The sequence below is a fragment of the Electrona antarctica genome (genome assembly GCF_951216825.1).
Source record: "Electrona antarctica genome assembly, chromosome: 22".
NCBI lineage: Eukaryota > Metazoa > Chordata > Actinopteri > Myctophiformes > Myctophidae > Electrona > Electrona antarctica.
In genome coordinates, this window is record NC_136805.1 from 5,855,375 (window position 1) to 5,877,843 (window position 22,469).

At 43.1% G+C, this 22,469-nt stretch overlaps 1 protein-coding gene across 4 annotated transcripts in view; it reads right to left on the bottom strand.

Moving 5' to 3' along the window:
- LOC306915724 (uncharacterized protein) overlaps window positions 1-20,628 on the bottom strand; it is a 70,734-nt gene extending 50,106 nt beyond the window's left edge. For all 4 annotated transcript variants that reach the window (XM_079493285.1, XM_079493288.1, XM_079493287.1 and 1 more), the window contains exons 1-3: window positions 20,273-20,628; window positions 19,850-20,146; window positions 3,372-3,464 (exon numbers count right to left, since the gene is read on the bottom strand). In XM_079493285.1, the coding sequence (XP_079349411.1) occupies window positions 3,372-3,464; window positions 19,850-20,146; window positions 20,273-20,567 (685 nt within the window). In that variant the 5' untranslated portion in view covers window positions 20,568-20,628. The remainder of the gene's footprint in view (window positions 1-3,371; window positions 3,465-19,849; window positions 20,147-20,272) is intronic.
- Between the last annotated feature and the right edge of the window lie 1,841 nt (window positions 20,629-22,469).

Consider the following 22,469-nt stretch of genomic DNA (forward strand, 5'->3'; position numbering starts at 1 on the left):
CCTGCGTCACAGTTCTGCGCCAGGTGGTTTTGGGCCACCCAGAATGGACCCATTATAGGTATGTAACTCTGAGAGTGTACAAATGGAACCAAATGGACCCTTACAGGTCTGTAACTCTGAGAGTGTACTAGTACAAATGGAACCAAATGGACCCTTTTTTTTTTACATGGGCTTGCAGGACAGAACTTTTATTTGTGACAGACACATAGTTCCTTTGCAGACAATACAATCTGCTTCTCATTGGTCAGTCACAAAGCTAAGAAAACAGTAGCCTACTTTTTTTGCATGTCAATGATGAGATAGTTCTTTTCAAGCTTTCCTCACGGAGAGCAGAACAACACAACAGTCTATCTGCAGACAGCGAGCCTTTCTCTGATCTGCGGTCGGGACCAGTGCTGTCAGCGCGCAGCGCATGCAGTTATGAATAATACACAATCTGGGGTTCGGGCTGAAAGTCCACCTCACACAGTGTTTTTCCACTACGAACCACTGAACGTGCAATTGCATTGTAATACACATTGGTCTGAATGGTCTGTGAGCGTAGCGATACACTACAGGCCATACATGTAAAACCCTGGACATTTGAAGGAATTTATAAACCCCCCTCGGACTGCCCGGACAGCCCCCCAAAAGAGGACGTATGGTAAGCCTAACTTCCAGCTCGGGTTGGAGTGACCCTTCTGCTCTGCTTATTTCGGCTGGGCAGTAACGTGTTAATGTTGTGATAATGTTTTCTTTGTCACAATGCATATAGTCAAAAATAGCTGATCTACAAGCTCAAACTGCGACGTGTTTAGAGCTTGTAGATCTGCTATTTTTGCTAATTTTAAATTGGAATGCTGAATTATTTTTAGCTACCGGTATTTCTGAATTGGAATCCTGAAAATTAACATTTTTATTTAATTTCAAATACATTTATATGTTCTTATTAAAGGAGAATAGGCCTATCTCACAGCCTCCTTTCCACGCCCCCTTCCGGTAGATAGTGGTGTCATTTAACATTAGCATTTACAAGTTTTTTTCTCTGGAGAATCTAAGTACATTTCCTAATGTAAAAATGTGACAGACCAATATTATTATGAAGCAAACAAGATGGTAAATCAGCTCGAACAGATAGAACAAACCTTACCTTGAGAAAACAAAAGTTGTAGACTTCTTAAATGACCTCTGTTAACATGTAGTGTCTATGGAGTGACGTCACGCTATCACCACTAGCCCCGAAAGGGGGCGTATTAAGGGGGCGTATTAAGGGGGCGGGGAAATTCTGTGATATAGGCCTATTCAGTAATTTGGGTGATTTGGGAAAAAAAACGGTCCGCCCGGGTAACAAGATGTGCACATGCACGCACTACAGTGGGGGGGACACACAACAGGCCAACAGCACACACACCAAGGCCCGCCCCCGCTCGATCATGCTTGGCGGAAGGCCCATCTCTTTCCTGATTGGATGGGCTGGGCCACCTAGTCACAAACGAAACCTACGGTATTTTTTTACCCCAGGGGTTAACTGGGGACAGGGAGGAACTCCATATATGGTCAGCACACTCAACACAAAACAAAAAAAGTGATATTTGAATTAAGTGAAATCACTGAATATACCTTTAACTTTATGAACTTAAATGCAAATACATTGGACATAAAAAAAGACTAGTACTAGTCATTAAGCTACTAATATAGACCGAAGTAATTAAAGCGGGTCATGCTTGCATGTTTGGAATTGTAATAGCTGAAATCAAAAATATATCAGTATTCCAATATTAAGCTGCGGGCGGCATTAAGTGAAGGTGAGGGCCTCCAGTAGCCCATGTATGGAACAGGGGATACATACAAATAATAATAATCTTCTCCCTGGGATGTGGCCCCCTCAGTGGTTGTGGCCCTAAGCGACCGCTTATATTCTCCCTGGGATGTGGCCCCCTCAGTGGTTGTGGCCCTAAGCGACCGCTTATATTGCCGGCCCTGCCGATGTCATTCGCTTTCATTGTGCTGGAAATAGCTAACGGATTACAATAATATTCTCTATGATCAGTAACATGTAGTGGTCAAATCATAGAATGTACTGTATCACCACAATATCTCTGAAAAGGCATATCGGGGAGACATTGTATGGTCTCAACGATATTTATAGTTATAGTTGTTACGTCCCCACCAAAGAGGTCCAGGTGTTATTTTGTGCAAAAGTGCATTATTGGCTATTTCCCCTACCATAAGCCCTCAATGGGGGTTGGTTTTTTGTGCTAATTCGCTTATTTCCATGGAAATAAGTAGTAAAGTGTGCCGCTTGGGATACTATTTACATTATGAAGAAAGGATGTATACAAACACCCCATAGCCCCATTCAATTCAATGCAATTCATTGAGCGCTTTTGCACAAAATAACACCTGGACCTCTTTGGTGGGGATGTAACAACTACAAATAAAAAGGTAAGAAAGCCTAGTATGGAATTCTCCTTTAACACCATCTCTCTCACCCCTACATGTACTTACAGTATGTATATCAAGTATGGTTTTATTGAAAGGCAATCAAAGGCTAGACCCTATGAAGCAAACGCCGGGTGTCCAATGTAAGCGTGACGGTGATTGGTTTTATTATTGTAACGCCCAAACCACACCTGCTAATTTCATACAGTATTTGATTTCAATAAATTAACCCAGTACATTTTACTGGGTCAAAACTAATACAATGTTGATTAATTAATTGTGATCCATTTAAAAATAGAAATATAAGCTGCTCTCTAAAACCTCCTATCAATAAAAACCTGCTACCCGAGTACCCGCTACAGTTGAAACAAATTTAAGCCTGGGCCACTATTAGAGGATTTACGGGTATCCTAATTTATCAAAAACATGAATATAAAGTTAATTCATTTTAGAATTATTAAAAACCTCCCCTCCAAGTTTCGTAACTATAGGGCTTACAGTCTCCACAATTTCCCATTCATGTCAAAGGGGGAATGTAATGCACAAATACATTAATATCAATTAACCCATTCTGGGCGGGAACCCCTTTTGGTGTTTTAAGCATCATGTTATGCTTTAGCTATTGAAAAATAGCAGATCTACAAGCTCATAGCACGGCACTCGGTGCCTACCAGCTTGTAGGTCTGCTATTTTTGAATAATCGTGAAAATGTGGCACAAATCATTGAATATGTATTCTCTCAGAGTGAACGTTTTTAACTCAAATATTTGCTTCTGAGGGGTTCCTGGAATATTTTCAGATGGGGGTCGGGGGCCAAATACATATCATTTTTGGGGTCCTTGAAATATTGAGCACCACTGATACAGAAACATGAGGTACCGGTATTTCAGAAAACTGTCAGGATTTAGAATTCTTGACATTCTTTAGCAAAGACAACATTTAATGCTTACTTTCCAGGTGGTCGTCAGGTTCCTGTCCCTGTCCAGTGCAGGCTGGTTGTGGAGAACTCATGTTCACCTGCAGGCTGGACTCCACACACTGGTCTGGAATGAAGGGATCGAAGTGAAGGACGTAAACATAAAGACGATTTTGCAGAAAATATGAAACGCCTGAGAAATAGCCTATGATTGTATAATAGTGTCATCTTGTGCTATGGTGTGATAAGAATAGCTGCAGATAATTTATAATCATCTTAGAACCCCATATTCTGGTACCCAAGCATGTGTATGTGTACGCATCACCAGACAGCACAAAGAATAGAACAAACAGTAGCTGCAGATCATTTATAATTGTGCACACACACATTTTAAACCATTTATTTATGTCCACACAAAGGATATGCATACAAGGACACAAATATTATAGGTGCATTAGAGTTACATCTGCAAAATCATGGCATGTGTTTTCATGATACAACAGGCATGTCACTCAGTACTCTATGGGTATAAGTAACAGCGTCTCCGCCATATATGACGCCTGCCAATTATAGCAGAGACACAATACTTTGCCAGCCTTTTTGCCTCCTTCTTGGGCATCCCAAGTTGTTGGAACACTCCAACAACCAGTCTGTGTGGTGTGCGTATGCCCTAGCTGGCTGCCAAATATAAAGACAAATAGTCTGCACCTATAGCCCAGATCTGAGATGTTATGTTATTAAGTGGTTGGTATTTTATGACCTTGGTCATAAAGGCTTCCTCTAGGCTATGGTCAAAGGTGCAGGCTATCTCTAATACAGACACTTCTCTAGACTCATCAACCACAACAATATCTGTTGTATTAGTTGTCAGAGATGTAAAGGTATCCGAGTTGGAACATGTATGGAATGACCCTGGAATGTTTGTACATTCTCACTGAAGATGTATGATATTTTGATATGTCCTTTGCTATGAGTTCCACTATTCTATCATGGCGTGCCATGTACATTCCTTTGTATGCATAACATCCATTGAAGATGTGTGACAGTGTTTCAGTGGTCTGTTCTGTGGTGTGGTGCAAGCAATGAGGGACCTGAGTGGTGGGGAACCAGATGGAAAGATTGAGTCTGGTGGGAAGGACTTGTAGTCTGGCCTTAACTGTGAATGTGATAATGTCCTCATTGAGTGCAGTGCACACACACACACACACACACACACACACACACACACACACACACACACACACACACACACACACACACACACACACACACACACACACACACACACACACACACACACACACACCGAGATCAAATCATTCATTTGATCTCGCAACTCGAGAGTGCATTTCTCAGCACCAACCCATACAGGACCGGACCATATAGATAAAGAAAGAGAAAGTTTTACAGTATATTATTCTGCAATATTCATATCATATTCATATTAAAATCATATACATTCTATATATAGGCTATACACTCCCAAAGCTACATTACTGTGACAGCGCAATGACCGTGCCATCGGTAAAATAATATGATAAATACATACAGAGGCAGTAAATTACAGATATCTATCTATCCATGACAATCTATCTATCTTATATAATAACATTAATTTCGTGCCCAAGTTCAACCCAATTTCCCAAGATCATCCGTTAAGAATTCCCTCCCACTCAATGTGATCCATTATATATCATTACCCACAAAGCACTGTACATCATTTCCTGTTCATATATTAGAACGGATAAGGCCCTAGTAATGTAAATTAATGAATTTAATTGGTGATTGATTGATCATTCTACCGGTATTCATAGGACCAAAGTACTAGGCCTCTTTCGGCAGCCTTCACCAACTCGCACAATAGGGACTTTAAGCAACGACGGTTTTCAGGACCGGTCCGCTAGGTGGAAGTACGGCAGCTATGACGCAATCACCGTAGCTGTCAAATCGTTAAGCAAAAAGCCGCCCCATAGCTTTTTGGTTCCCATGGTGACGACGCATCTATGCAGCATGTGTCAAACATAAACACAGACATTAAAAAAAGAACACCCCGTCGCACGTCAGCTAACTTGCAGGTAACTTAATTGCTTCTTACATGCGCTGGACATGATCAGCAGTGGAAAGAATGGAGCAATTTGTGTTATTCTAAAAGAGTTTTAATATGGTTATTATGACATATGGAATTAGTGTTATTTCTTCATTTAAAGCATGCCAACACATTACACAGCAGAAGAGAGGTGATGGAGCAATCGGTGTAAATGTATGACAGTTTATTTCAATAAACATGGTTGAAGTTTTTGGCAACGTTTTAAGTGTTAAAGGAACACAACATTATTACCGTTACAGTGTCTCCCCTGTATGAATCCTCGTATCAGAGGTGAAATTGACCAATGCATTTGACAGAAGCTCTAACTAAAGTGGTTGTTCCCCTGTATGCGTCTTCATGTGTGTCCTAAGAGTACATACTGCAACAAAGCTTTTGTTACAAACATTACAAGTAAATGGCTTTTCCCCTGTATGAGTCACCATGTGGAAAGTTAGAGAAGCCTTTGCACAAAAGCTTTTGTTACAAACTTTACAAGTAAAGGGCTATTCTCCTGTATGAGTCACCATGTGGAAAGTTAGACTACTCTTTTTGCTAAAGCCTTTGTTACAAACATTACAAGTAAAGGGCTTTTCCCCTGTATGAGTCCTCATGTGCTCCATTAGATTACATTTAACACCAAAGCCTTTGCTACAAACTTTACAAGTAAATGCCTTTTCCCCTGTATGAGTCCTCATGTGAACTTTTAGAGAAGATTTAGCACCAAAGCATTTGATACAAACTTTACAAGTAAATGGCTTTTCCCCTGTATGAGTCCTCATGTGGTCAGTTAGAGCACCCTTTACCCTAAAGCCTTTGCTGCAAACATTACAAGTAAATGGCTTTTCCCCTGCATGAGTCGTCATGTGGTAAGTTAGAGCACCCTTTTGACCAAAGCCTTTGCTACAAACTTTACAAGTAAAGGGCTTTTCCCCTGTATGAATCGTCCTCATGTGAACTTTTAAATTACTTTTAATACCAAAGCCTTTGCTACAAACTTTACAAGTAAAGGGCTTTTCCCCTGTATGAGTCCTCATGTGCTCCATTAGATTACATTTAACACCAAAGCCTTTGCTACAAACTTTACAATTAAAGGGCTTTTCTCCTGTATGAGTCCTCATGTGGTAAGTTAGACCACCCTTTTGCCTAAAGCCTTTTCCACAAATGTCACATGTAAAACCCTTTTCTAAGGTATGAGTCTTCATGTGCGCTTTTAGATTATATTCATGACAAAAGCTTTTGCTGCAAACATTACAAGTAAATGGCTTTTCCCCTGTATGAGTCTTCATGTGGTAAGTTAGAGCACCCTTTTGACCAAAGCCTTTGCTACAAACTTTACAAGTAAAGGGCTTTTCCCCTGTATGAATCGTCCTCATGTGAACTTTTAAATTACTTTTTATACCAAAGCCTTTGCTACAAACTTTACAAGTAAAGGGCTTTTCCCCTGTATGAGTCCTCATGTGCTGGTTAAGCTGTGCCTTCGTATTACACATTTTGCCACACTCTGTACAACTAAACCTTTTCTTCCCTGTGTGACTCATCGTGGAATCAGTTTGTTTTGGTGTTTTCAGGTCCTGGGACAGCTTGTTGCTCAACGACCAGGTTTGACCTTTCACATTTTGTGTCTTGTGTGATGTCAGTGTGTTTAAATCTGATGGACCCTCCCTGGTCTCCTCTAACTCATCACTGTCTTCAGTGTCAGATTCATTGTCCGATTGAGAAGAGTGTAAAGAGAGGAGCTGGTTATCACTAGTTGGCTCCCACTCATCATCACTGTCACATTTATTGTCCGATTCAGAAGAGTGTAAAGAGAGGAGCTGGTTATCACTAGTTGGCTCCCACTCATCATCACTGTCACATTCACTGTCCGATTCAGAAGAGTGTAAAGAGAGGAGCTGGTTATCACTAGTTGGTTGTGATGTTCCACAGTCCTCTACATCAGCTTGTGTATTCATGTGTTGAGTTGAAGTGCTGGATAGAGGCTCTGTCTCTCTGCCATCATCATCATCATCATCACTTTGCACTGCAAGTAATGTCAATGTTGACCCATCATCCTCCACTGGTCTTTGAAGTAGCTTCTGTTTAATCTGTAGAGACTCTGGTTCCTCCTGGACCAGACTGGACCTCCTCTCCTGATGTTCAGGGGAAAGCTCTTCTTTAGGCAAAAGATAAAATGAAAGAAATCCATTAAATGTTGAACTTTTTCAACATTTTCCATGCAGTGTTTCCTCTGTTGTACTACAAGGAAGTAAACACTTTAGACACACATTTCCTCCAACTTCCACTGTAAATTAAACCATCAGTCTACCAGAAGGCAGACCTTCCCACTGATTTGAGCGCCTTGCTACATTTACAAAGCTAACGTGTACATGAAAGTTCAGATTTCAAATCTAAAGTGCTCACCCCCAGGGCTAAATAATCTATAACAAAAAAGTTATGCTCCTAAATTTGATCAAATATGCTCTATATTAGTTATGTATTTATTTAAAGCAGTGGCTCTCAAAGGTGTGATCCAGGGACCCTCATGGTTCCTTGAGGGGGTTCCAAATGGACCCATTAGTTACTCCTCTTCGTCCCCTATGGGACATAAGGCTTCAATGAGCGCTCTCCATTTCATCCGATCCCTGGCAGCATGGTGCGCCTCTCCCCAGGACAGGTTCATCTGTTCCAGTTCCTGCGTCACAGTTCTGCGCCAGGTGGTTTTGGGCCACCCAGAATGGACCCATTATAGGTCTGTAACTCTGAGAGTGTACAAATGGAACCAAATGGACCCTTACAGGTCTGTAACTCTGAGAGTACAAATGGAACCAAATGGACCTTTACAGGTCTGTAACTCTGAGAGTGTACTAGTACAAATGGAACCAAATGGACCCTTTTATAACTTTTAACTCTGATACTGTACAAATGGAATCAAATGGGACTCTTATGGGTCCATTTGGTTTTACTCTCAGAGTTATGGGGGTCCTTGAAATTAAAAAGTTTGAGAACCTGTATGCAATGGCTTATCAGAAATCCTCCTCTTTGGCCCCCCACATTCCATCCCCGCTTTCCAGTCACAGCTTGGCAATCTGTCCAATAACATAACAAATGCAGCCCGTAATCTAGGCGTGATGTTCGACTCCAGTCTCTCATTGAATCAGCAAGTCACTAAGGTTGTCCAATCCTGTTTCTTCCAACTCCGTAATATAGCAAAAATGTTGTTGACATGGGCTTGCAGGACAGAACTTTTATTTGTGACAGACACATAGTTCCTTTGCAGACAATACAATCTGCTTCTCATTGGTCAGTCACAAAGCTAAGAAAACAGTAGCCTACTTTTTTTGCATGTCAATGATGAGATAGTTCTTTTCAAGCTTTCCTCACGGAGAGCAGAACAACACAACAGTCTATCTGCAGACAGCGAGCCTTTCTCTGATCTGCGGTCGGGACCAGTGCTGTCAGCGCGCAGCGCATGCAGTTATGAATAATACACAATCTGGGGTTCGGGCTGAAAAGTCCACCTCTCACAGTGTTTTTCCACTACGAACCACTGAACGTGCATTGTAATACACATTGGTCTGAATGGTCTGTGAGCGTAGCGATACACTACAGGCGATACATGTAAAACCCCTGTCCTCGGACTGCCCGGACAGCCCCCCAAAAGGGGACTTGTCCGGGCAAAAGAGGACGTATGGTAAGCCTAACTTCCAGCTCGGGTTGGAGTGACCCTTCTGCTCTGCTTATTTCGGCTGGGCAGTAACGTGTTAATGTTGTGATAATGTTTTCTTTGTCACAATGCATATAGTCAAAAATAGCTGATCTACAAGCTCAAACTGCGACGTGTTTAGAGCTTGTAGATCTGCTATTTTTGCTAATTTTAAATTGGAATCCTGAATTATTTTTAACTACCGGTATTTCTGAATTGGAATCCTGAAAATTAACATTTTTATTTAATTTCAAATACATGTATATGTTCTTATTAAAGGAGAATAGGCCTATCTCACAGCCTCCTTTCCACGCCCCCTTCCGGTAGATAGTGGTGTCATTTAACATTAGCATTTACACGTTTTTTTCTCTGGAGAATCTAAGTACATTTCCTAATGTAAAAATGTGACAGACCAATATTATTATGAAGCAAACAAGATGGTAAATCAGCTCGAACAGATAGAACAAACCTTACCTTGAGAAAACAAAAGTTGTAGACTTCTTAAATTACCTCTGTTAACATGTAGTGTCTATGGAGTGACGTCACGCTATCACCACTAGCCCCGAAAGGGGGCGTATTAAGGGGGCGGGGAAATTGTGAGATAGGCCTATTCAGTAATTTGGGTGATTTGGAAAAAAAAACGGTCCGCCCGGGTAACAAGATGTGCAGTTGCACGCACTACAGTGGGGGGGACACACAACAGGCCAACAGCACACACACCAAGGCCCGCCCCCGCTCGATCATGCTTGGCGGAAGGCCCATCTCTTTCCTGTTTGGATGGGCTGGGCCACCTAGTCACAAACGAAACCTAAGGTTTTTTTTTACCCCAGGGGTTAACTGGGGACAGGGAGGAACTCCATATATGGTCAGCACACTCAACACAAAACAAAAAAAGTGATATTTGAATTAAGTGAAATCACTGAATATACCTTTAACTTTATGAACTTAAATGCAAATACATTGGACATAAAAAAAAAGACTAGTACTAGTCATTAAGCTACTAATATAGACCGAAGTAATTAAAGCGGGTCATGCTTGCATGTTTGGAATTGTAATAGCTGAAATCAAAAATATATCAGTATTCCAATATTAAGCTGCGGGACGCATTAAGTGAAGGTGAGGGCCACATGTTAAAGTAAAAGCAAAGTTACTATATTTACCCAGGGTATCTGGGCTAAGCTCAAGAACTTGTTTCCAGCCAGGCCCTGCTCATAGAACATTTCATGGTAGTGGTTCAATGCCTTGCTCAAGGGCACTTCAGCGGTGGTAATTTTAACGTGTCGGACCGCTGATTCGAACTGGCGACCTTCCGGTATCAAGACCGCTCCGCAATCCGTTCGGCCACCGCTGCCACTAATGTGGCCCCCAGGCTGCCAGTAGTCCATGTATGGGATAGGGGATACATAAAAATAATAATCATCTTCTCCCTGGGATGTGGCCCCCTCAGTGGTTGTGGCCCTAAGGGACCTGGGATGTGGCCCCCTCAGTGGTTGTGGCCCTAAGGGACCTGGGATGTGGCCCCCTCAGTGGTTGTGGCCCTAAGCGACCGCTTATATTGCCGGCCCTGCCGATGTCATTCGCTTTCATTGTGCTGGAAATAGCTAACGGATTACAATAGTATTCTCTATGATCAGTAACATGTAGTGGTCAAATCATAGAATGTACTGTATCACCACAATATCTCTGAAAAGGCATATCGGGGAGACATTGTATGGTCTCAACGATATTTATATTTGTAGTTGTTACGTCCCCACCAAAGAGGTCCAGGTGTTATTTTGTGCAAAAGTGCATTATTGGCTATTTCCCCTACCGTAAGCCCTCAATGGGGGTTGGGTTTTTGTGCTAATTCGCTTATTTCCATGGAAATAAGTAGTAAAGTGTGCCGCTTGGGATACTATTTACATTATGAAGAAAGGATGTATACAAACACCCCATAGCCCCATTCAATTCAATGCAATTCAATGCAATTCATTGAGGGCTTATGGTAGGGGAAATAGCCAATAATGCGCTTTTGCACAAAATAACACCTGGACCTCTTTGGTGGGGATGTAACAACAACAAACAACACCTGGACCTCTTTGGTGGGGATGTAACAACTTGAGAAATACTCAAGCAGTCCCTGGCCTAACACACATGTCAGCTTCCTCTTGGTTGATGATGCAGATAGGAGTTCCTTGATGGACATGGTGAGCTTCATCTCTGGATGGATTTCGTATTCTACAGATGAAGTTGCTCTCTTCTGTCGAGTCTTATTCTTTAAAGACTGATCCATGTACTGATCAAAGACAATGCGTCCATCATAGCCAGCCATCATCGTTTTGATGCGTTTGTTGAATGCATCCTGAAGATCTGCCAGCTTCAGCATGGTTGGTGTCTTCTTCATGCTCTGAAGCACACCCATGGCCTCAACTATCAGAACTTTGACAGGCTGTGGGATACTTGGAAGATCTTCCTGCATCAGATCAGGCTCTGGGACAACTTCAAGAGGCTCTGCCTTGGCATCTTCTACTGCATGCATCAGACTGGCTTTGTCTGTGGGAATATACAGGGTTCCATCAACAGAACACAGAGAACGGGGAACTATTGACATCTCATATTCTCCAATTGTCTCCTCAAGTTTAGGAACTAAACTTGGTCGGCTGCCTTGGATGATTAAAAATAGTCCCAGCAGTTGACGTTCCTCACGCAACTTGATGACTTTGTCTCCGATACGTACTTTCGTTTTTTCCATCCAATTCGAAAAGGTCTTCAACTTGAGTTTTGTCATTTTGTCCCACACTGAGAGACTTGATGTAGAGATTAATCGTTCAGAAACAAACTCCTCAAAGCGCTTCTGGCCCTTATCTGCAAAATTAAGAATGTCATTTCTTGCCCCATCTGACACAAGCGCTGATGAAACCAGACTCTTCAAGGGTGTGTTCTCTTTGAACGGATTGCCTCCACAGTGCAACTCAATCAATTTACATTGCTTGAGCATTTTCTCTTGACCTCAATGCAATCTCTCCTGAGAGCTGATAATGTTCTTTCCTTGAAGACCTGGAAGCTTTTGGGAAGCTGTTGAGGTACTGATTCACTAGACCAGAAAGATGAGGTGTGGTAGTGACTAGTCGGTCCAGAGCTGCTTCATCTCTACTGAGTCCAACCATCCCACCATGTCCCTTTAGCTTCTTCATTTCCAGCTCAAGGGCTTGATCTGTGAAGAGATGAGTGAACGGTATCTCTGACTTTGCCACCACAAATTCACCTGACTTCAGTGCGTTCCATGTTTCTGGGTCATCCTGTTCAAGAGCGTTCATTTGGGCAAGATAGACTGGCATTAGGGTTGGGTGACGATACGAATCTATCGTCAATCGCGAATGTATGAGTCCAATCGCCGAATATTTTTATTAGGCGATTTTTCGGGACGATTTTTTTCTTTTGGGCCGGGTGGAAAACCCCTCCTCCGTTATAATGGTATGCTCCCAGTCCCCGCACCGCAGCATCGGGGAACACTCTGGCAGCCAGAGTAAAGGCTGGGAGGGACCGAGCCGAGGGAGGCTACTGTACTGTAGCCTACATGTTGTTTATGCTCCGGAGTCCAGACCCATGCAGTTTAATAATATACAGTCACAACAGAATGCACACTGCTGTCTCGTGTCTCATCACAATCCCAATGCGCCACCCGTGAAGTCGGGGGGGAAATAAAAAACAGGCTGCTAGTGTTAGTGTAGGGTCGGGGATCGTTAGCTTAGCGCTTAGCTTAGCGTGTAGCTACTGATTCAACCCACTGATTGAACTTCATCTCCGCCTGTAATCTAGGTTATTTTTTTATTGACAACGTGAACGAACCCCGACACCAGCGCTGCAAAAATAGACAGATCTACAAGCTCTCAACGCGTAGCGAACGGAGCTGCAAAAACAGGCAGGACGCGATGCCTTGAGAGCTTGTGGATCAGCCTCCCCGACGGTGCGGGGAGGCAAGAGTTCTCCGGGGAGGAGGAGAAGTTACCAGGGCAGGCTACATGTTGCTGCGGCTAACAACACTGTCACCAGCCAGTGGTTGTGATGTTAGCTTGGCTTGCAGCTGCTTGTCCGTTCCAACTTCACTTCATCTCCACCTGTAACTTATTTTTTATTTTGTTACCCTGGCTGCGCAGCTACGCAGCTGCGCTGCAAAAATAGACGGATCTACAAGCTCTCAACGCGTAGCGAAACGGCGCTGCAAAAACAGGCAGGACGCGGCGCCTTGAGAGCTTGTAGATCTGGCTTTTTTGCGACCTGTAGTGAGCTGTTCTCACTTTACTTTTATGACACGAATATATCGTCCATCGGCGATTTTTGGACAGACGATGGGCGATTGAAAACAATTGGCATATCGCCCAACCTTAACTGGCATCAGTCGAGCATAGTTAAGGAGATCACGAGCAAAGACATACTTGATGAGTTCCTCTAAGGATGACAAGTAGCCCTCCCAGTCACCTGACCGACAACAGAAAGACGAAGAGAAAAGAGAAAGACAGCAGCAGCCTGGCTGATCTTGGCTGATCTTTATTTAGCAGCAATATTTGCTACACTTGGGTCTGAGGCACCTTACTTTGAAAATAGCTGATCTACAAGCTCAAACTACAACCTTGTAGATCAGCTATTGTTGGCTAAAGTTCTCCTTGGAAAAGGGATGCTATGGTTCAAGTGGTTTAATGTAAAAAAAGAAAAAAGTTCCTATCCCACAATGATTTGGTGGGCCCCTGTAGTAACTATGAGGACCACCTAGGGGTCATGGGCCCCATGTGGAAGACCCCTGGTATTGGCTACTACTATTTTTTGATATCAGAGCCCAGCTACAAATACTTTTATGCTTCATTTATGATCTAATTTGACAATATTCTGGAGCAGGAGCAGAGCGAGGAATGTAATGAGAACTGGGATAGGCCCAGGGGTCAGTCCGGGAGGTCCCAGGTGAGGAAACACCCCTACCAAAAGTCAAAAAAAATATTCTTCTGACCACTTTAAAAGTTTAAGAAATCAACTCAGAATGTTTTAAAACATTATGAAAATCGGACATTAACTGGCTGGCATACTGTTCTGGGAGGTCCCAAATAGAAGACCCCCCCAGAAACGGGGTGGGGGTCGGGAAAATTTGAACCATCATTTTCTCATAGTTTGGACTCTATAGAACCAAGATCAATTTTAGCACAAAAATCCCACGGGAGCTGTTTTTTTGACGCCTCGTACCACACTTATAAGGGACAAGGGACCAAACGAACATTATTTTCAAACTCCTACGGTTTCGCCTACGGCCACTTCATAGTTTGCAAACGTGTGTGTGTGTGTGTGTGTGTGTGTGTGTGTGTACGCGTGCCGACTGCGCTGTACACCGTCCGTCAGCGTTCTCCTCCCTTGCTCTATAATGTAGCCTGCATTAATCTGCTCCGCTAAAATTCAAGAAACTTTCATAATGACAATTGAAATACTTGATGCGCCGCACGTCCATTGATGGTAGCCTACTCCTCGTAAACGGAGTTAGAAACGTCGCCATCTCCTCAGCAAAACGTTATAGTATTCCATGGAAGCAGATGGGATCAACACTTGCAAGCATAACATTTTAAATCCCTTTAGAGAGAGGTTAAAATCCACAAAAAAAACCGGAGTTTCACTTATCTAAGAATGACATGAGGTATTCTTTTTGCCTTGAAGTGCAGTAAATTAAGGCAGAAAAGCTTTGCTTTTTTTTGCCTTGAAAATCATGAAAGGCAGACGTTTTGCATGGCTCTGCTGAGTCTGCTCACTCAAGGACCCCTACATTAATACAGTATGTATATACCCCAATCTGAAAAAAATATTTTGTGTGTGAGCTTGTAGATCGGCTATTTTCAAATAGCCAATGTGTATGATTAAAGTGGTTAAATAGATATTTATGAAATACATACATTTAGCTGGGGACCCCCTGGACCCCACTTTGAGAACAAATACCATAGGGTGTAGGTTAATCACTTTTTTAAAAGTGATTATATGATACATCATATTTTGCTGCATAAATTCACATAAAACACTGCATATTCCATCGCATAATCAATATTAAATAATAATATTTTTGCCCGCGTTTTTCTGGAGGGTCTACTAAATGGTATTTATTTTAGTTTTGTTACGTTGTACTGTTAAGTAACTTGAAAATAACCATAAAAAAATCACACCTGTGTGAAGTGAGGGGCGCTCTGATTGCTATGATGTGATGTAATGATGATGTAAAACAAACTGTCAAAACAAACATTAAATTATCTTTATTGTTAATGGGATTTAACGTTTGTGTTAGGGACAAAACAAACAATTTCTCTTCATTGTCAATGGCATTTTTAAAACAAACATTGAATTAAAAACAAACATTAAACCCGTATATAGGAGGGGCTAGCGCCCCTCAAAAACATGCAAAATAATAGTGATAATATCGTGATAATATCTGCAACGGCCAGTGAGGCATCTATTTTTGACTGGTGCAACCACTCCCTTACGGAGCTATGCGTGTGGGTGGGTGGTTGGGTGCGTCTGAGCACGAAAACAGCATGGTTGTTTTTCACCACCTGTGCGCAACCCAACACACACACAAACACACACGCACATACTGTATTAACTGTATATATGGTGATTTCGGTTGTGCCAGTACAGTACAGTGACAGTACAGTACAGTAGAGGGTACAGTAGAGGGACCCTCACACGGTAACTGTCATTTCTCAACCGTTTCGGATGCGGGGCGGCTCGCCGGAATCGGGCCGGCACCCTGGGTGCGTTCCTGTGGGTCAGTACAGTACAGTAGAGGGTACAGTAGAGGGACTCCCACACGGTAACTGTCATTTCTCAACCGTTTCAGACACGGGGCGGCTCGCCGGAATCTGGCCGCACCGTGGAGTTCCTGTGGGTCTGGAACTTCCGTCCCTCCCCCACCCCCACACAAAGTTGCACCACTCACTTCACACGGGTGTGACTTTTTATAATATCTATGGCTGCGAAGCTGCTGCACTCTATGCGGCGTAGTGATACCAAAGATGGTTTATGTATGAAGATGGGCCAACTTCATTGGAGCCACTAGAGGCGAAATGGTACACAAAGCCTACAAATGGTCTCCTAAATATAGTAGGCGTGGTTTGCTTCTCCCCGACCTCCACCCTCCCCCCTGACAACAATGTTTCCACACTCAGTCTAGTAGGTGGCGGTAATGCACCATTTAGGTTTGCCGACCGCCATAAAACCCGATAGAAGAAGAAGACAACAACACTGACAAGTCATTTAACAAAGTACATTGAAAACAACTGACAAGGTGTACTTTTGAAATAGTCGTTTTAGTTTCTCGAAGTCCTCCAACCATATAAATTCATGATTTGGATCCATCTCATTAAAAAGTCTCTCCCTAATAGAGTTGTAGCCTGTCTCAATATGCAGACCAAGTATGACAGCTCTAATTTGGGCACATAAGGATCATTTCTAATCGTTTTAAATATGTCCATTCATTTCACATTATAATATTCACATATTATCATCTTAAATATGGGGTCAGAGCCCCCTATGTGTTGTCCGTGAAATTGCAGATGGACAGAGCGAGGCTTCCGGACTCATCTCAAATCTCGCGAGAGTTTGTTGCTGGGATAAAGAAATGTCATTAACAAAGTAGATTTTCTCCTGATTTGTCTCGCTAAAAGAAGCCATTTTACTATGAATATCTTGTAAATATTGTGTGCCTTGTGATGATTTGGTCCAGTATTTAGTTCAGTGACCATGGAGTTAAGGAATGGTTCAGAAGCTGTGTTCACGTTCACTCTCCCATTGGAAATGAATAGACTCCAACATTCTTCCTGTCTCCTAATAATGTTACCGCCCACCTCACGCAGATACAGGAAGTAAAGCAAAGTTGGCCTCTCTTGCTAATTCTCCTCTTGGGTGATACTGACCACAAAAAAAATGTGACAGAGGGGTCAAAGTTGAAAGAAAGTGGCTCTATATGGTAGAAATAGGTCAACAATACAAATTATGCTAGTTTTGTAGATTCATTTATTTGTAATGCGTGGCCCTTAGTGCTCGCCGGAACTACTTAAACCCATTTAAGAATTTAGGATGAATTCATCTATTTATTGCGCATCGCGCGGAACCCTTATTTTGAAGAGCCAAATATCCGTAACCTGATGTTACAATGAAAAAATGCTGTGTGTGGTGTCTTGACCGGTTGTTGTTCTCTCGGTCGGTGGTGAAAAAACCTGACCGCGAGTATCACAGCGCCTGCTGTCGACCGTTGAAAAACCTGTAGTATGCGCCGAACCAGCGACGCCCCGGGTGACCTCAAGAGCCCCCGTCATCGCGCAGCAACGCTGACAGCCAGCCCAGGCTGCCCGCCAGAGGAAGAAGAAAGGCCCGCGAGCAGAGGGACACCGACGGACTGACACATACCCAGGGCACGAGGCCTATCGCCCTCCAGCAGAGGCCTACCCCCCTCTGCCACCAACCGGCCCAGCCAGTATACTACAATCCTGGGCCAGCCCACGGGTCATATCCAAGCGCCCACGGCCGCTATTAAAGTGACAATGGACGAGATGCTGAAATGATGCGACACGTTATATAGTGTTGACCATTAAAATGCAAATTCCCCATTTGTTACAACTGTATTGAATAACTTGTGTTTTGTATTACATATGTTATCTATATACTCATAATACAGTGATCGTGGTATGGCAGTTGAAGGGTTAATGTGTTTGTGTCATGTGTAAGTGTGATAACTATATACATTCACCTTGCTATATTATTGTAGGTACAGTACTGTATGTGTCATGGAGTTCGTTTAGTAAACTGGACGAGATGACCTTGTACTGAGCCGCCTGTTCGGTGAGGTTACCATCGGGCATAAGAGAGCTTGAAGACAGAGACGCATGCACGTGCGGGCTCGCTCGTGCATGCGTCTCTAGACGTAGTGTTGGGATTACCTCCCTAATTGTGACGCTATGTTTCCTAAGTTGATATATAGGTCTGTCTTATCGGCGAGGCTCCCAGATGTGACTTTTGGCTGAAAAGAGAACTATTCTCTCTATACCTTGCTCGTTAGAACACTGATTCTTTGTGCGCCATCTTGTGAGTTTTGTTGAGACTGCCTTCTCTGTTCTGTTTCTCTTACTCTGTGCATTTTCTGAAATAAACCCTCACTTTTTTATATCGTCTTCCTTTATACCATTTTGAGCCATTCCTGTGCAGACTTATAGCTTTTTTTATCACTTTTCCAGATTTTCATATTTGAAGGTGAGTGAATTAAAAAGTGAATTGTATCACTCGACCCCCCCCCCCCCTCCTCTCCGTGAGCGGGCAAGGGTCCGTGAGAAAGAGGCCCACGGTATAACGCCGGCTTCAGAGTGTACAAGCCCAGGCTGTGAATAAATCACCCGGCTGCCGCTGCTGTCCGAAAAGCTGTATGTGGAAAAGGGTGCCTGCTATTTCTCGTTTAACCCTTCGACTCCCGGGCCTCACGAGGGTCCTGGATGAACGGTCAGACAAGGGCTCTGAGTCAGGTGTATGGTATTATAATTTATTATTAGGCATTTTTAATAAACATGATACGCATATTTCATATGACGTTCAGCAGAGGAATTCCATATTATACGAGTGTATAGCGTGGAAGCGGAGAATTGTATACGTCTGTTGCCTTTCGCGAGATAGTGTGAGACAGTTATCTCGACTGTAGATTTCCACTACAGTAAGTCATTGCTGAGACAGTTTAGAAGACGGGTAGAAAGCCCTAACGAATCGGGGGCCGTCACTTAGCAACTGACGGTGTACCGAGGTTAGGCGAGAGGGGGCCGGGGTCGAAGGTCGACCCCAGCGGAGAGTCAGAGCTCTCTCTTTAAAAAACCTTGTTTTCACCAGAAACTACATTCATTGCGCCAATTTGGAGATGCAGGCCATTGAAAGCAGCCCATAGAGTGCAAGTGGATGCGCGCGCATCTTCAAAATGGCAAGGCCACTGTCCCACTTTGACTGTTATGCTAACGAGAGGCAGCTACCGATGCGATGCAGGCAGCGCGAACTTATGGAATACTCACCTTCAGGGTGATTAACCACGTCGGCTTCGCCTCGTGGTTAAACTCCCGACAATGACCACCTAACCAGATATTATCCCTTATATGTTGACAACCGACAGAGCCACGATCAAAGTGCAGCTTCTGTTCACAGTTCAATTGCAAATTGTTTGCCAAGAAAGCAATGTGGATTGCATATCACGAGTTCTACCACTCCAAGATGAAGTCCTGTGAAGTTACCTGCTGATAGCTGGCTGCTGTGCTGTTCTTCCATGTTAAAAATATCCAGGTGACAATATTGTATTTCTTTTAAAATAATTCAGTGGCCAGGCTTTAGTGCCGGCCCTGAGCAATTTGGTGCACTACGCAGGATTTTTCGTGATGCCCCCTTGAACAATGACCATGGCCCCCTTGTGTTCTAAAGCAGTGTTTCCCAACCTTTTTTGTCCCAGGGCACACTTTTCATAGCCTAAAAATCTCAGGGCACACCTAGATATACGGTGTATAGGCCTATCTATATACATACATATGTATGTATGTGTATATAATTATATATATATATATATATATATTCATCATTCAATATTTTGAACTAAAATTCATGGTTCCAAAAAATGAACTATTTTAGTTATTTTTCGTTCTTTCTTTTTTGAATTATTATTACCACCACAGCCCATAGCCATATAGAACCTCAGACTTTATTGAATAAAAAAAACTTTTACCTGGGAGAGAGTGGCACCTTGTCTTCCCACGTAGTAATGTCAATGTTGACACATCAGCCTCCTCTTCCTCCTCTTTGATGTGTGGAGGTTGTGGTTCCTCCTGGACCAGACTGGACCTCCTCTCCTCATGTTGTGATGGTTGTGGTTCCTCCTTGACCAGACTGGACCTCCTCTCCTCATGTTGTGATGGTTGTGGTTCCTCCTTGACCAGACTGGACCTCCTCTCCTCATGTTGTGAGGGTTGTGGTTCCTCCTGGAGCAGACTGGACCACCTCTCCTCATGTTCAGGGGAACCCTCTTTACAAATTACACAGACACAAGGAGGAGAGAAGAGCTAGTTGGCATCAGCACAACAACTCAAAGTGCTTTTCTAAATGTATGACATTTTATTCTCCTATATGTTGATCTGTCAGCTTAACAAACCTGGTCTGTATAATATGACTTGTGGCTGTAAAAGGACGTCCAGAAGTTTGTCTTGTCTCCCCAGCAGAGTTTCCAGTGTCTCCATCTCTCTCTGGAAGAGGCTGAACATGAATCCTGCAGCAGTGCTGAGGCGCTCCAACACGAACACTCCGACAAGCTTCAGCTGACCAACATCACTCTGCTGTTTATCCAAAACACACAATATCTCCTCTCCCACCGACGTCAGGTGCTCATTTATCGACAGCCTCAGCCTTAGAGACTCCGTTGGACGCATTTTACCTCGTTTGTAAGACATTTTTCACCACGCTGATTTGTTCCTCGCCGCCATGAAAAACAACACACGCATGCACGTGACGACAACGTGGTTCAAGCATGCGCAATAGCAGCTTCTTCTTTTTGTTTTACGGCAGATGGCAACCATGGCAACCAGTTTTTGGTGCATTACCGCCACCTTGTGACCCAAATCTTTGATCAACCGAAAATCTAGCTTCTATATCTAATTCTCTCTTCGCTCATAATAAAGAGATCCCAAAGATATCCACCACTACTTTCCTTTAGTTGTGGTGTGGACTTTTATTTTTAACTTTTTAAGATTAGCATAGGCTATAGTCAAATGTTTTTACACCCTCTTTCCTCCACAGTTTAGTTGTCATGATGTCACTTATTTCCTTCCCACACATGTCTGTGTTACCACTGTACCCTTTCAAGGTATCCCTGAATTAACCGTAGATTGTTACAATACAATAGAACCTTACATTTATGACATACTGTATTACAGTACGTAAATATGTAAATCTTTCCCCCTGAATGTGTCACGAGGAAACAAAACATTCACCAGAAATAGCAGATCTACAAGCTCACAACGCGCCACGACTCACACACAGAGTGATGCGTTGTTAGTTTGTAGATTGTCTTTTTTGGCGAGGTCTGGTGGTAGGTCTTAAGCGTTATTCATAGTCTGGACTTTCGGTGGTGAGGTGACCACCGAACTACAACATGACGTCACGAGCCGCGGTGAAGAGCAAACCACCGCCACCGTCCCAGCCCTTCTCTCTGTTTTTACTCACCACCGCTCAACGTTATTTCAGCTCCGGTGATCACCTCACCACCGTAGCGGTGGTCACCTCACCACCGAAAATCCAGACTATGAATGAGCCTTTAGAGAGTTTAAGTGGTTAAACGGAAGTGGTAATATTATCAATACGTTTTCTGCGGACCTCCTGGACATGCGTCACGGCACCAAGCTTGTGACACACAAACATGCACGCAATAATCATACTAATATGGGGGGAGAACACAACAGAGACAGACAGCGCTTCTTTCACCTGACAAATATCACTATGTGATAATTTCTTGTTTTTAAAGATTTGTTTTGCCTTTATTGATAGATAGGTGAAGATTGACAGGAAAGAGGGAGAGAGAGATGGGGGGGGGGGGGGGGGGGGGGGTTCGTCATGAACGGGACTCGAACATTGTGAGAACCGCCTCAAAGATAGCCGGAGTAAATTTTAGTAGCCTGGATCATGTCTTTCAAAAACAGGTGCTTAAGAAAGCCAAGTCCATTTGTACGGACAACTCCCATCCCCTCAGCTCTGAGTACAGGCTGCTTCCTTCCGGCCTTCGCCTAAAGGTTCCAGGGGCCAAAAGTAACAGGTATAAATTCTCCTTTGTGCCTGTGTCTATCCAGGCCTTAAATGACTGTTCTTTGACTATATAGTAGTGTATATCTGTACGTCTCTAAATGTTTTGATGAATTGAACATGGTGGACCCTCTTGTAAACAAGTGTAATGCTTAATTGGGTCGTCCACTCAGTTAACAGTCTTTTTATTGAGTTTGTGCTTGAAATGTACTGTAATTCTGCAAACTGTTAAATTAATAAATATTTCAATCAATCAATGAACAACGATAAGAGGAGGAGGTAACTTTGTTGCTGTTATGAAACCCCATTGCTACACTGATACCCTGAACTCCCATGTTTATATGAAACCCCATTGCTACACTGATACCCTGAACTCCCATGTTTATATGAAACCCCATTGCTACACTGATACCCTGAACTCCCATGTTTATATGAAACCCCATTGCTACACTGATACCCTGAACTCCCATGTTATGAAACCCCATTGCTACACTGATACCCTGAACTCCCATGTTATGAAACCCCATTGCTACACTGATACCCTGAACTCCCATGTT